Source organism: Moschus berezovskii, chromosome 15, assembly GCF_049115385.1.
Source record: "Moschus berezovskii isolate FMDL1 chromosome 15, NW_MosBer_1.0, whole genome shotgun sequence".
Taxonomy (NCBI): domain Eukaryota; kingdom Metazoa; phylum Chordata; class Mammalia; order Artiodactyla; family Moschidae; genus Moschus; species Moschus berezovskii.
This window is the reverse complement of record NC_142474.1, coordinates 20,599,521-20,615,745: the sequence shown is the minus strand read 5'-3', so window position 1 is coordinate 20,615,745 and position 16,225 is coordinate 20,599,521. Positions and strand designations below refer to the sequence as shown.

The following is a 16,225-nucleotide window of genomic DNA, read 5'->3' as shown; positions in this document are numbered from 1 at the left end:
TGTAGTATTCTGTTGGGTATATTTCAATTAGTTACTTATTGATGGACATTTGAGTTGTCTCCAGTTTTGGCTGCTATAAATGTCTATATAATTTTGTAAATATACTCTTGGGCTGGAATTTTTCAGTGATTGAGTAGATGTATGTTTGTTTGTTGTTGTTTAGTCGCTAAGTCCTGTCTGACTCTTTTGTGACCTCGTGGACTGTAGCCCACAAGGCTCCTCTGTCCATGGGGTTTTCCAGGTGAGAATAGTGGAATGGGTTGCCATTTCCTCTTGCAGGGGATCTTCCCTACTCAGGGATCTAACCTGCATTGCAGGCAGATTCTTTACCACTGAGCCATCAGGGAAGTCCATTTAACATTATAGGAAACAGCTAAATAGTTCTCTAGTAGTCCTAAGTGGTTGTACCATTTACACTTCTACCAGCAATTTGTGAGAGATTCATATGCTTCATATCCTTAACATTTCATCTTTTTTATTTTAGCAATTTTAGTGAGTTTATTTTTGGTAGCTTCTTGTGCTTTTAATGTGCTTTTCCTTGATGATTAATGATTTTGGCCACATGTATATATTGGACATTGCTACGTCTCCTTTTGTGAAGATATATTAATCTATTCCGTTTGTACAATCTATGTTCAAATCTCATTGTCAAAATGTAGATTATTTGTGTCTTTATTGTTAATTTGTCAGATTTCTGTGTGCATTCTAGATATGAGTCCCTTGTTAGATATGTGAGCTTTAAATAATTTGTGTTATGCATGGCCCGTCTGTCCATTATCTTAATGATGTCTTTTTAAAAAATTCCCTGTTTTTGGTGGTGCTAGGCCTTTGTTGCTGCATGTTGACTTTCTCTAGTTGCGGTGCATGGGCTTCAGTAGTTGTCCGTCACTCAGCATGTGGCATCTTCCGGGATTGAATCGGTGTCCCCTGCATTGCAAGGCAAGTTCTTAACCACTGGACCACCAGCGAAACCCTTAATGATATCTTTTGATGAATAGAAAACTTTGATTTCATAAAGTCTAATTTATCAATTAAAGATTTTTTAATAGTTTTTTTTTTATAGTTAGTGCTTTTTTTCTTTTGTGACCGGCCCAAGGATTCTTTGCTTACCGTATGGTCATGGAGATATTCTTTTTTTTTTCTAGGAACTTTGTGATCCTGGGTGTTGGTCTGAGCTCCATGTTGCACTTGTGTTTGTGAATGGACTGACATAAAATTGAGATTTTTTTTTTTTCCTACTTTGGTGTCCCCCACTGAATTGATTTGGTACCTTTTCTAACAGCCACTTGCCTTTGAGTAGTTTGTCCACTAACCTTTTTTTTTTTTCTTGAGGTTGTTTTGACTGTTCTATGTGCTTAACATACCATGTAAATAAGTTCTTAGTGTCTCTCTCTCTTGTCTTTCTGTTTTTTAATGCAGAGATATTCTTGAATTTCTAAAACTTATAAAATTGAGAATATACTTTTTTGTGGTTGTAATGAAAAGTTGTAGAATAATGAATGCTGTTGCACAGTAAAATCTCTTTTGTGCTTAAAATATAAAGGCATAAGACAAATTATTTTAAAATAGAAGATTGTTTTGAGTTATCTCCCATTATAAGCAAAGCTAACATTTACCTTGTTTTTATTTGGATTTAAATCCAAGTTGAAAAGTTTGGGTTCTAATTTCCCATCCTGATTTTCTTTTAACCTAATTGTTCCATTATTAGGAAAATTCAATAATTCTGTGTAACCCACTACCAAATGCCTGAGAGTTGACTTAAACAAGTTTTTAAAAGTTAAATAAGCAAGTGTGTACTCGACTGGGAATATAGCAGTAATTGAGACAGTCATGGGCCCCAACTTTCAAGGGGCTTACTGTACAAGAGACAGAGGCTGGCCTCTTCTGGGGGGGAAAAAAAGACAAATTATGCATTTGGGGACCTTGTGACTGTGAACAGAAGTTTTTTGATGTTCTTTATTTCAAGCAGCTGATAGAAGCATCAAAACCATCACCTAAGGAGATGATTTTTTTTTTCCATCTGGGTAGAACAATATCCAGCATAGATAACATTGCAGTGTTTTTGTTTTGTTTTTTAATGAAAATAAGGCCTGAAGCCATGGTATACAGCATGAACATTGGAATGAGTGGGTATGTAAGTCTACAATTTTCTTTGTCTATTATGTAGTTACTTAGTGTTTATACTGTGATTGGTATTGTATCTCAGGTTCTTTGTTTTTGTTTTTTTTTTCATTTTGCTTTTGTTTTGTTTTAATCCAGAGGAACCAGAGGTGTTAGCCTATGTTTTAAAACTCACATTTGATAGTAGTGCAAACAGCTGTCACACTGAATAATTGTCAAGTCATTCTGAGGGTTTCTTTTGCTCACTAATCTGTAGGTATAAATCTGGGTTTTAACCACATGTGATTGGTAAAAATTAGTTCTTGGGAGAGTTTATGCTGTGTGAGCCATCTGTTCCCTGTTCTCAAACACTGAATGAAGTTAGCCTTAAAATTTTCAAACCATTGAAGTAAGATGTATATTAGGAAGGTAGGCTGAATGAAATCTCTAGAAGAGACACTTTTAATTTGGGATCTATATGGGGACACCACTGGATTTGGTTGTAGAAGCATTAATACATGTGAATATACTCTTCATTTGGTGGACAGAAGTCTTCATTTTTAGCTGTTTCTCAGTGGTGACCATGAGCCAAAACAGGATCTTAAGCTGATAGTACAATATGATTTGTTTTTATAAGATTCAGCTAAATCTTCCTTTTTGTGTACATCCCCACTCTCTCTTGGACTTCCCTGGTAGCTCAGTCGGTAAAGAATCTGCCTGCAGTGCAGGAGACCCAGGTTTGATCCCTGGGTCAGGAAGATCCCCTGGAGAAGGGAGTGGCAACTCATTCAGTATTCTTGCTTGGAAAATCCTTGGACAGAGGACCCTTTGGGCTGTAGTCCAAAGGGTCGCAAACAGTCCAACGTGCCTTAGTAACTAAACCACCACCCACTCTCTTTCTGCTTGAGGTTCCCTCCTTTGATTCTTGTCATCCATGTACACATGGACTCTTTCTGGGTTAGAACTGCGGCTTCATTTTTGTATTCTGAGCACTTAGTACAATACTTGGGTCATGCTAGCCTTTAGCAACGATGGATAAGATGAATCATCATGGTAACCTCTTGCTTTAAAAATGGCAGTATTACCTTACCTTTTTATTAAAAACAAGTTCTGTTTTTCCACATTTTCTTCCAGTTTTTGCCTACAATTGTATTTACATTTTATATGTTATTTCCATAAATACATTATATATTCTCTTTACCTTAAGGCCTTAATATAGTGTCACTATTTCAGTAGAAATGTATACTCAGAATGTGCATTGTTTTTATGACATATCATTCAGTTCAGTTCAGTTCAGTTCAGTCGCTTAGTCGTGTCTGACTCTCCGCGACCCCATGAATCACAGCACGCCAGGCCTCCCTGTCCAGCACCAACTCCCGGAGTTCACTCAAACTCATGTCCACAGAGTCGGTGATGCCATCCAGCCATCTCATTCTCGGTCGTCCCCTTCTCCTCCCGCCCCCAACCCCTCCCAGCATCAGAGTCTTTTCTAGTGAGTCAACTCGTCGCATGAGGTGGCCAAAGTATTGCAGTTTCAGCTGTAGCATCAGTCCTTCCAATAAACATCATTATTTCCATGAAATCTTGTTGCCATTTACTAGTCCTTTATACAAGAACACTATTGTATTAATTTGAGAACTCATTTGTTTCAGTTTAGTCATTACTATAAAGTTGTTCTAGGCACATGGTAATGGGCTTTTCCCAGGATCAGAGCCACAAGTTCCAAAATCTTGTCTGGGTCTCATTTTCTTTGTCTTCATATTTTATGTTTCGTAAAACATAGGAAATATTTTAAAATCACCTTGTTTCTAAAAAAAGGTAAAATTACATATAATTAAGAGTCAGACACAACTGAGCGACTGAACTGAACTGAAGAATGAATTATTTGTTGGATTTAAATAATGAATCATAGAGGGATGTTGATTGGATATATTTAAAGCCCTAAGTCACCTTCTTTGAATTTAGGTGGCAACCAAGTCTCCACCAGCAATGCCTTTTGAAACCATTTCATCAGGTATGTTCTTTCTGCAGGGAGTTCTGCTATAGTATGCATTTATTTCCACCTGCAGAGGACAACTGTGAAAAATGCTATAAGCACTTTCCTGTACTCCGCTCTTACACCAACCATACCATGCATTTAGTTATGAACTTTCTATTTCCCCTTCTTGATTGTGCACTCTGCTGCTGCGCTGCTGCTAAGTCACTTCAGTCGTGTCCGACTCTGTATGACCCCATAGACGGCAGCCCATCAGGCTCCCCCGTCCCTGGGATTCTCCAGGCAAGAACACTGGAGTGGGTTGCCATTTCCTTCTCCAATGTGTAGTCTTAGTTTTTTTGTTTTTTTGTTTTTTTTTGAGAGGAGAGATGTTTAAGTATCATTTTTGGATTAGAAGATTTCTTCTCCCATTAGGTAAACTGTAGCCAGCTTCTTCAGCTGGCTTCTTGGTGGGAACAGTAGAGTTAGTAACAACAATGATAGTGGATGATATTGATGATGGCAATGTTTGTGTTTTTGTAAAATGGTTTGCAATTTGGAGCAGGACTGCTAACTTCATTTCCTGATGATAAAACAGGTTGGAGAGAGGGGCGGACTTCACTGTCGGTTTTACGTAGACAGTGAACCACTCTTAGGTGTGCTTGTTTGTTTAAGCAGTTACTATGTACGGAAGAATGATACCCTGTAAACTTGCAGTGACGTTTTGACAGGTTAACTGGCATGCCTTTGGTCATACAGCCAAATTACTGGGATTATATCCTAGGGCAGGTCATGTATGGTTGTGAGAGTTGGACTGTGAAGAAAGCTGATCGTCGAAGAATTGATGCTTTTGAACTGTGGTGCTGGTCTGAATTAAGAACCTATTTTTACCCATCTGTGCTGCTCATGTAGAGAAGGACTGGGATCTAGGGCTTCTGACTTTGAAGTCTTGGTTTTCCTGTCATGTTTCCTATTTCAGGTAATCTGTCCCATTGTTCCCTGACCCTAAGTATTTGTCAAAATTTTGGTTTCAGTAATTAGGTCACTGTAACTAGATCATACTGCTTGTGTGTAAAGGAAGACTTAATATGTTAGGAATGCTTGGCAACTCAGTGGATATCTTATGATTCCTCTGTAGAAAAGAAAATCTAGTGAGGAGAGTAAATGAAAATATTTCATAAGCAGTGTTCCAAAAGAATTCAAGAAATTGTTATTTACTTGCTATGCCCACTATATTCTCTATTTCATTTTCATGCTCCTTTACATACTCTGTGTCCATGTGTATCAATTTTTAAAATAAATAATTGTAATCATACTGTGTATATAACTATTGGAGGCTTCTCCCTCCATAGTTTTTTTTGTATGCATGTTCCAAGTGTTGAATGATCTTTATAATTTGTGATGCCTTCATAATTCACATTGACATTCAGTTCCACCATTTAATTAACTATTCCTCTGTGGCATAGATTGTTTTATCCCTTGAGTTATTTTCTTAAGAACAAATTCCCAGGAGTGAGGTCACACAATCAAGTGGTATGAACATTTTTGTGGCAAAGAAATCATTTTTTAACCCCAGTAGCTGAGGTAGTACTTGGAAATATATTTATTTCTGTGTTTTTTCTTTCTAGTACATTACTAATCAGATACTGGAACTAATAGAAGATAACAAGCATATAGATAGTCCAGAAAGCCTTACAGTTTGAGTTGGAAGTACATCAGTATTTTCTCCCAGAGTTCACTAGCCATTTTCTTATACTTTGGCAGAGTGATGGAGGACTGACTGACTGAGGAAATGTGGAAAATTGATACTAAAACCTTGCCCATGGCAAACTGAAAGTTAACTTTAGAAGAAAGTTTTAACAATAGAAGAAAGGCATGATTGCTCTTTATGGTTAATTGTGCAATATAGATTTAATTATTTTGACCTTTGTTGCATGTAAGACTCTATTTGACTATGCCCCGTTTCCCTAAAAAGGTAAATATTAATGGGTATCTTACTTTACCATGTGCAGACAGATTGCAGGTATATACTCATGTAACCCTATCAACAGTGCAATTAATTATTATTATTTTTATCCATATTTTAGAGTAAATTGAGGTTCCTATTGGTATTGATTCTTTGCCCAAAACAATGAAAAAATGCTCATCATATCTTTCTCTGAAGGTTTTAAGTAGACACTGGACTCATGAAAGTCCTTCATATCTTACAGCAGATCCTTGCATTGGGCATGGATTCAAAATTGATAAAATCTTAAGATCCTTCATAGTCAGGAGTTTCTAAAATCAAAAGTACTTTGCCATAGGTACTGATATAGAGAAGGAGAAATAGATGATCTGAGTCAGGAAAAAGTCCCCAGAGTCCTCTCCTGTCCCCACAATGGTATGTTTTTTGACTCTTTAAAGTTTTCTTTTCCTTAGAATATTCATAATTAGAGCACAGAAATTTAGGATTATCTCAGTTTGGAAGCTGTGTACTTGATTGCTAGCTTCCTAAAAGTATATGGGATAGTCTCATAGAATTGTCTCTACCTAAGTCTAAATTTCCGGAGAAGGCAATGGCAAGCCACTCCAGTGTTCTTGCCTGGAGAATCCCGGGGACGGGGGACCCTGGTGGGCTTCTGTCTATGGGGTCACACAGAGTCGGACACGACTGAAGTGACGCAGCAGCAGCAGCAGCAAGTCTAAATTTCACTACTAAACTGTGATTAATACTGTTTGCCTTTGTTGACTGGAATTAGTTTTAATTACATTCTTTCTCTTAAGTGGAACTTGTATGGAAAACATCTTAGATGTTTCCAAGACCTAAAGTTGAATTGTTTTACATGTATTTCATTTTAACTTGTTATGTCTGGGCTGTTTTGACATTTAAAGCCATTAATCTTAGCATTTGTATCCCAAGGCAAATGAGAGGCAGATGCTCACATCTGGACCATTTGTTCCAAACACTGTTTCATTCATGTAGGTTAAATTACAGTAGAAATTTTTATAGTGATGAAGTTAGGAATTTAGAGTGAACCATTTTCCCATTGAAAGGGAGTGTTGTCTGTAATTTCAATAGAAATCTAGCTGTGAATAAACAGATACACACATATTTTTAAAAAATTACCATTGTCATTCAGCTCATATTTCTTTATTGTTCCTTTTTTTCTGGCCTGTTTGAAAGGCTTATATTACATGATCTTTTTCTTCATTCCTCGGTTTATTATAAAGAACAACACTGTATTTAAGAGTAATAATAGTACACCCTAATCAAGCAAAGTGATTCCATTATGCAGGGAAGGTTCGACATTAAGGCCTTCAAGGAGGAAAAACAATTTTCTATAAATAGATCCCTTCCCCACATAAAAAAAGTGTTTAATTAAACTGAAGACCTATTTCTAATAGAAACAAATAAAGAGCAAGTTTGTTGTTGATTGAAACTTAAAAGATGTAAATACATAATGTATGGCTTTAATTAGAGCTGAAACTTAATGAACGTGAAGACAAACAGAGGACAGTTTGGGGCTGTGGGAAACGCACAAATGAATAAATCTGATATAAAAACTTCAGGGTTAGAAGTCAAATGCCCGGACACAAAGATCACGAGGAGGCTGAGGAAACACCCCCTTTAGTCTTTATCCATTGTGGGGCTATTAGTCTTGATTCTGTTTCTGCCAGATGTGTTGTAATAAAGCATCTTGTTTACATATATATCTTATTATATTTTTTTAAGATTTAGGCCCATAAAATGATCAGTTTATAAATTCTCTTTATTTTGAGCTTAAAGGAACTAAGAAGGAACAATAAATCAAAACTATCCCCCCTGCTTTTTTTTTTTTTTGGCCATGCTATGTGACATGCAGGCTGGAATTGTAGTTCTCCAACCAGGATTGAACCAGGGAATTCCCAAAACTATCCTGCCCTTAATTGATAAGCCCAAACAGTGCTAGGTCCTTGTTGTCCAGATTTCTCTCTAATTGAGTTTCTTTTTGTGGAATGCGGTTTGTGCTAGATTTTTCTATTTTCATTTCATTCGCTTGTCAACAGCAGCCCCAGCAGTTGGACAGTATTGACAGCATTTTATAAACAAGGAAACTGAGACTTTTCAGGAAGAACTATCCCTACTATTAAAGAGTTAGAAAAGTAGAACCTCAGTTTGAATATGAATCTGTCTGAATCCAGAGACCATGTTTTTGTTTTCTTGGTGTGTCATATTTCTACATCAGAGCTGTCCAGTTGAATTATAATGCACTCCATGTAGGCTTATAATAGGGGCACAAACTTTTCTAGTAACTTCATTAAAAAAACATTAAATTTATTTTTTTATTTTCATTTTTTCTTTTTTAAATTATGAGAGTATGATAACACATTTACAGGAGACTTGGAAAGTACAGAACAATGTTCATGTAGTTCTATATATTACAATTATTTTTTAAGTAGATAAATTCAGATTTTTAGTTGGAGCTTCAATATCAAACTCTCAAAAATTTATAGAATGAGTATACAGAGAAGTAGAAGGATATAGTAGACCTGAAGAGCACTGTGAACCAATTTAGCATTATTAAGATTTATATAATTTTCATGCAACAGTAGGATACAAGTTCTATTCAAATTCTCATAGACTATAAACTCAGAGACACTAGAACATACTCAGGGACATAAAACAAGGTGCAAAAATTTCCTGGTCTAAAAGTATTAAAATCATTAAGTGTCTGTTCTCATATCACTGTGGGATTATATTAGAAATCAATATCAAAATATATTTGAACATAACCCACATACTTGCAAGTGCGATGTGACATTTACCAAGAGAGATCTTTGACTTAGCCAATTCGAAAGCATCAATTCCACAGCACTCAGCTTTCTTTACGGTCCAACTCTCACATCCGTACGTGATTACTGGAAAAACCAGAGCTTTGATTAGATGGACCTTTGTTGGCAAAGTGATGTCTCTGCTTTTTAATATACTGTCTAGATTTGTCATAGCTTTTCTTCCAAGGAGAAAGTGTCTTTTAATTTCATGGCTGCAGTCACTGTCCATAGTGATTTTGGAGCCCAGGAAAGTAAAGTCTGTCACTTTTTCCATTTTTTTCCCATCTGTTTGCCATGAAGTGATGGGACTGGATGCCATGATCTAAGCTTTTTGAATATTGAGTTTTAAGCCAGCCTTTTCACTGTCCTCTTTCACCTTCATCAAGATGCTCTTTAGTTCCTCTTTGCTTTCTTCCATTCGGGTGGTGTCATCTGCATATCTGAGGTTATTAAAATTTCTCCCAAGCAATCTTGATTCCAGCTTGAGAGGTTGAGGTTTAGATTGTATATAGTCGGGGTAACCTTCACCTCAAGGCACGATGCTGATCAAATGTAATTTTAAGTCATTCTGTTCATGTGAAAAATATTAACTTGGTGGAGACTTGAAACAGATGGTGTGCCATTGGAATAGATAACTTTATTATTCCAAATAAACATTTGTTGAAGCTGAGAAGCAACAATCCATATTTCACTTTTCCCTATTTACATTTTCAAGTCAGCTGTGTTGCTGCTACTTTTAACTTGCATTAAGGTTATCAACACAGTTTTGATGTTGACAGGCAATTATCCTTAAAATTTTTAAATCATTAGCATTGGAAGAGACCCTTCAGTTACTTTCAACATGTAGTGGTATAATGATTGTTAATACATTCCTGATGGATAGTTGTCTAATATCTTATACGAGTCATGTAATAGCACTTTCTTAGTTGTTACTTCTTTGGCTTTTCAACACCTCCCTCCCATGTTACAGATGAGGAAAACTGGATTCTGGTGTGAATTGTACAAGGTCCCACAGCTGATAAATTGGCAAAACAATTAGGATTCAAAGTCACATCTTGTAGTTTCACGCCCAGTCTTTCTGCTACAATAGCTTGCTTTTGACTCTGCTGCTGCTGCTGTGTCGCTTCAGCCGTGTCCGACTCTATGCAACCCCATAGACAGCAGCCCACCAGGCTCCCGTCCCTGGGATTCTCCAGGCAAGAACACTGGAGTGGGTTGCCATTTCCTTCTCCGATGCATGAAAGCGAAAAGTGAAAGTGAAGTCGCTCGGTCGTGTCCAACTCTTAGCGACCCCATGGACTGCAGCCTACCAGGCTCCTCCATCCATGGGATTTTTCAGGCAAGAGTACTGGAGTGGGGTGCCATCGCCTTCTCCATGCTTTTGACTCTACAAAGACTTAAATCTCCAGCTGGTTTGGAATTTGGTCCGTTTGTCAGACTGTCCTTTTCTTCTTACCTTTGCTGCAAACTAGCCTTTTTGTCTTTGTTATATATTCTGATTAAACTAAGAGTCTTAATTTGGGAGAGGAAGGAAGATTATATATTAACTGTTTGATCTGGCCTAAAGCATTGACCATTGTGCTTGACTTGTTCCAGTTAAGTTTTGGAATGAGATTTATGTACAGTCTCTTAAATGCCTTTGTATCTTTGCTACAAATAATATATTTGTTCTAGGAGTCTTCGTAATTTTTTCTTCTTTGTTGATGGTTTGACAAAAGGCGAAGTTTTAAAATACTTGGTTTTGAAAGGTGTTTTCTTTTTTTAATTTATTTTTTAAGTATATTTGAATTATAATGTATTAATTACTGCTGTACAGCCAAGTGGCATGTTGATATATACATTCTTTTTCATATTTTCCCATTATGGTTTATCACAGGATATTGACTATAGTTCCCTGTACTATATAGTAGGACCTGATTGTTTATCTATTCTGTACCAGTTTGAATCTGCCAATCCCAAACTCCTGATCCAAACCTCTCCCACACCCCTTCCTCTTGGCAACCACCAGTCTGTTCTTTATGTCCCCATTTCTATTTCTTAGATTCCACATTTAAGTGATATTGTTTAGTACTTGTCTTTCTCTTTGTGACTTAACTTCACTTTAGTATGATAGTCTCTAGTTGCATCCTTGTTGCTGTGAATGGCATTATTTGGTTCTTTTTTATGGCTGAGAAGGCAATGGCAACCCACTCCAGTACTCTTGCCTAGAAAATCCCATGGACAGAGGAGCCTGGTAGGCTGCAGTCCATGGGGTCGTTAAGAGTCGGGCATGACCAAGCGACTTCACTTTCACTTTTCACTTTCATGCATTGGAGAAGGAAATGGCAACCCACTCCAGTGTTCTTGCCTGGAGAATCCCAGGGACGGGGGAGCCTGGTGGGCTGCCGTCTATGGGGTGGCATAGAGTCGGACATGACTGAAGGGACTTTGCAGTATTCCATTGTATATATATATACCACATCTTCTTTATCCATTCATCTATCAATGAACATTTAGGTTGTTTCCTTGCTTCAGTGGACATAGAGGTGCATGTATCTTTTTGAATTATAGTTTCGTTTGGATATATGCCCAGGAATGGGATTGCTGTATCATATGGTAATTCTGCTTTTAGTTTTCTGAGGAAGCTCCATACTGTTTTTCCACAGCAGCTTACATTTGAACCTACATTCCCACTAACAATGTCGGATTCCCTTTTCTCTACACCCTCTCCAGCATTTGTTATTTGTAGACTTTTTAATGAGGGCTCTCTGACTGGAGTGAGGTGATGCCTCATTGTAGTTGTGACTTGCATTTCTCTCATAATTAGTTGAGCATCTTTTCATGTGCCTATTGTCCATCTATATTTCTTCTTTGGAGAAATGTCTCTGTAGGTCTTCTGCCCATTTTTCAATTAGGTTGTTCTTTTGTTGTCAGATTGTATGAACTGTCTGTATAATTTTGAAATTAATCCCTTATCAGTTGCATTGTTTGCAAATATTTTCTCCCATTCTTTGGTTGTCTTTTCAGTTTGCTTAAGTTTTCCTTTGCTATGTATGAGTTTTTAAGTTTGATTAGGTCCCTTTTGTTTATTAAAAGGATATATTCCTACATGAGTATTTGTATATTTAATTTTGAAACTCACAGTGTCTACAGTTTGGAAGATTATAGTCTTTATTTGGCTTCTGTTTTTTTCCCACTTCCCTGGCTGCTCTTTTTTTTTTTTTTCTTAATTTTCTTTTCATTTTTATTGAAATATAATCAACATGCAGAACTGTATCAATTTAAGGTGTTCTGCAAAATGACAGCACAATGCTGCTCATTTTCTATCTCCTTTTTTAGTTTCTTCTCATCTTGCATGATCCCCAAAATTAGAATACCTAAAAATCAGTCCTTGAACCTCTGTTCTTTACTCACTCACTCTAATGTTTCAGGCTTTAAATAGCATCTGTGTATCATCAATTGACAACATTTAATCACGAGCTCACACTTTCCCACCTCATCTTCAGACTTTTATATACACCTGCCTATACAGCATCCCCATTTGAATATCTACTAGGCATGTCTAAGTTAGTTATGATCTCAAACTTTATCTCCCACCCTGTCTTCTTTTCACATTTTCCCCCTTCTCAGAAAATAGCAACTCCATTCTTCCAGTTGCACAGGCTAAAAATCTCAAAATTGTTCCTTGAGCTCTGTCCTCAGCAGTAGGATACTTTGTGGATACTCACCTATTTTCAAATGAATGAATGAGAGAACATTAAAATTCAGTTCAGGAAAAGTTGCTCAACCTCCTCCACTATTAAAGGGCTGAACTGTAAAAATGTATTTGTTGGAGTCCAGACCCCGAGTACTTCAGAACATGACTGAATTTGGAGGTCGGGTCTTTAAGAGGTAATTGAGTTAAAATGAGACTATTAAGGTTGGCCCTAATCCAGTGTGACCGCTCTTATAAGAAGGGAATTCGGAAACACAGATGTCTTCAGAAAGACTGTGTGAAGACACATGGAGAAGAAAGATACAAAGGAGGGGGACTTCAGAAAAAAACAACCCTGACAAAACCTCAAACTTCTGGCTTCCTGAATTGTGCGACAAGAAAAATCTCCCTTGTTAAAGCTACCCAGTCTGTGATACTTTGTTATGACAGCCAAAGTAACATGCCAGAAAGAACAGTTCCATAAAAATCAGCTATACACTTTTTTTAGGGTCGCACAGAGCCAGATACAACTGAAGTGGCTTAACACACATGCATACACTTTTTTTTTTAATATTCCAATGTAGGGAAGTAATACCTTTCTTACCATGTCCTTTTTTCTGCCCTCCTTTGTTGTCTTATTCATATTTTCCCTGAGAATGGATTTGCCCTAAAAAGGCTCTGGTAAATAGAAGATGGACATGGGTGACTGATCCTGGCTATCCAGAAGTGGGAGCTGAAAATATCACCAGAGAAATGCAAAGTAGAATGTTCTGTGAAGCAGTATGGACAAATTGCAGAACGTGGAAAATGGTGAGAGTGAGGAGCTTGTAAACATGCTATAAATCTTTGACTTTATGATTAATCCAAAGAAACTGATTAGTAACTTGAAGAAGAGGATGTGAGTAAACTATTAAAGTATGAACGAGTATTTAGTGTATAAATAGTCACTATCCTGTTTTTAAATTTATTTTGCACTGAAGTATAGGTGATTTATAGTGTTGTGTTAGTTTCTGCTATATAGCAGAATGATTCAGTTTTACACATAAATATTTTTTCATATTCTTTTCCATTATAGCTTATTACAGGATATTGAATATAGTTCCCTGTACTGCATACAGTAAGACCTTGTTGTTGATCCTTTCTCTGTGCAATAGTTTGCCAAACTCCCAATCCATCCCTCTCTCTTAGCCACCACAAGTCTGTTCACTATGTCTGTGAGTCTGTTTCTGTTTCATAGATAAGTTCATTTGTGTCATATTTTAGATTCTACATATAAGTGCTGTCATATGATATTTGTCTAAACAATCAACAGATCTTATTTATTGTAACTCTAAATATTTTTGAAATCTATCCCCATTTTTCCATTCCTACTGCTACTCCCATCCAAGGCCACAGTCGTCTCCCACTATAATAACCTTGTAAGTTAAGTTAGTCTCTTCCTGTATTATGATCTCACCATTTCCCCAACTGTAGCTAGTGATCTTTCTTTTCTTAGGACATATTTCAGGTTTACAAAATAGGAAAAAACATAGTATAACAAACACCCGTGTACCCACTGTTTGTCAGATTTTAATGTTTTGTTTTATAATTTGCTTCAGATCTTTTAAAGAAGTGAAATGTTAGAACTACAGTTTGTGACTGTACCTGATTCCATTCCTTTCCTCCCTTTGCAGTAGTCGTTATCTTGAATTTGATGTTTATTATTTCCTTGCTTAAAAAAGTACTTTACTACATATACATATGTAAATGTAAATCAGTCCCTTATCACATAATTTTAAATGGTTTTTATAGAAGTATCCTACTGTCCCTATTTTTCGTACAACATACTCTTTAGCAAGTAAGGCTACACTGTTTGGGGATTTAGCTTTTCAATACACAGAGCTTTAATTAGTTCACTTATTTTAACAGTCTTCACTGTTTTTTATGAATAAGCCACAATTGTCTATTCTCTGTTGCTGGACATTTATGTATGTAAATTTTGTAAATTTTAGTAATTGCCTGTCAGGTTACACCAAAAGTCTTCCTGGCATGTAATAAGATTTACGTTGAATTTATTCATTAAAATGAAGAGAAAATATTAGTGATAGTGAGTTTTCCATCCATAAGTATGACAGATCTTTCCAATTATTTGTCTCCTTTCATGTCTTTCAGTCTACTTATATTCTTTATAAAGATTTTATGTATCTTGAGTTATGTTTATTTCTAGGTGGTTCATAATTTTTGTTGTGTATTCATATCTTTTTGAAATTACTGTTTATTTGCTGGTGTATAGGAATGTAATTTTTAAAACTATTTATTTTTGGCTATTCTGGGTCATCTTTGCTACGTAGTTTTCTCTAGTTGGAGTGAGCAGGGGCTACTCTTAGTTACAGTGCAAAGGCTTCTCTTGTTGCAGACTATAGGTTCTAGGGCACACTAGCTTTTGGTGTTTGCAGCATGTGGGCGCAGTAGCTGCGATTCCCAGGCTCCCAAGCACAGGCTCAACAGTTGTAGCATACGGGCTTGGTTGCTCTGTTGCACGTGGGATCTTCCTGGACCAGGGATCAAACCTGTGTCTCTTGCATTGGCAGGTGGATTCTTTACCACTGAGCCACCAGGGAAGCTCAGGAATGCAATTAATTTTTAAAATATTGGGCCTTTATATAGCACCCTTGCTAAACCTGCATGTTTTTTTCTAATACTGGGTGGTAGAGTCTCTTGGGTTGTGTGTGTGCAAAAGGATCATTTCATTTCTTTCTTCCCAATGCTTATACCTGTTAGGGTTGGCTGACAGTCCTGCTGCCATGGCTTGTGGTGGTGGTGTTTTAGTCACTAAGTCATGTATGACTCTTGTGAACCCATGGACTGTAGGCTGCCAGGCTCCTCTATCCATGAGATTTCCCATGCAAGAATACTAGAGTGGATTACCATTTCCTTTTCCAAAGGATCTTCCTGACCCTGGAATAGAACCCACTTCTCCTGCATGGCAGGTGGCCTCCTGCATTGCAAGTGGATTCTTTACTGCGGAGCCACCAGGGATTCCTACTATGGCTTAACTCTTGAGTAAATATTGAAAAGAAGCATTGATAATGGACATCTTTTTCTTTCAGAGTTGAAAGGCAATGCTTATATTTCACTAATAAGTATATGGGTTTTTAGAGAAGACCCTTTATCAAGTTAAGGAATTGATCTTCTATTTCTAGTTCTATTCAATTTATAAATAGAATTGGATTTAATTGAGTGCTTTTCTGTAATTATAGAGTGATCTTAAGGTGGGTTTAGTGGAATTTTTTTAAATTAATTTTTATTGGAGTATAGTTGATGTACACAGTTGTGTTAGTTTCTACTATACAGCAGAGTGAATCAGTTACATTTATACATCCACTCTTTTTTAGATTCGTTTCCCATCTAGGTTATTACGGAGTATTGAGTAGAGTTCACTGTGCTATACTGTAGGTTCTTATTAGTCATCTGTTTTATGTTTAGTAGTGTGTATATGTCAATTCCAATATCCCAATTTATCCCATTCCCCCTTGGATACCATAAGTTTGTTTTCTATATCAGTGACTATTTCTATTTTGTAAATAAGATCATTTGTGTCATTTTTTAGATTCCACGTATAAGTGATATCATATTTGTCTTTGACTTCAGTACTGTGACAATCTCTAGGTCTATCCATGTCACTGCAGTTGCATTATTTCATTCTT

General features: G+C 36.7%; 1 protein-coding gene across 5 annotated transcripts in view; it reads left to right on the top strand.

The window, feature by feature from the left end:
* CBFA2T2 (CBFA2/RUNX1 partner transcriptional co-repressor 2) overlaps window positions 1–16,225 on the top strand; it is a 153,371-nt gene that overhangs the window by 81,392 nt on the left and 55,754 nt on the right. The window contains exon 1 of one of the 5 annotated variants that reach the window (XM_055435602.2): window positions 11,222–13,349. The exons of the other annotated variants lie outside the window; for them this stretch is intronic. Within the exon in view, the coding sequence (XP_055291577.2) occupies window positions 13,322–13,349 (28 nt within the window). The 5' untranslated portion in view covers window positions 11,222–13,321. Of the gene's footprint in view, window positions 1–11,221; window positions 13,350–16,225 lie in introns of those variants that run through there. 5 annotated transcript variants of the gene reach the window in all.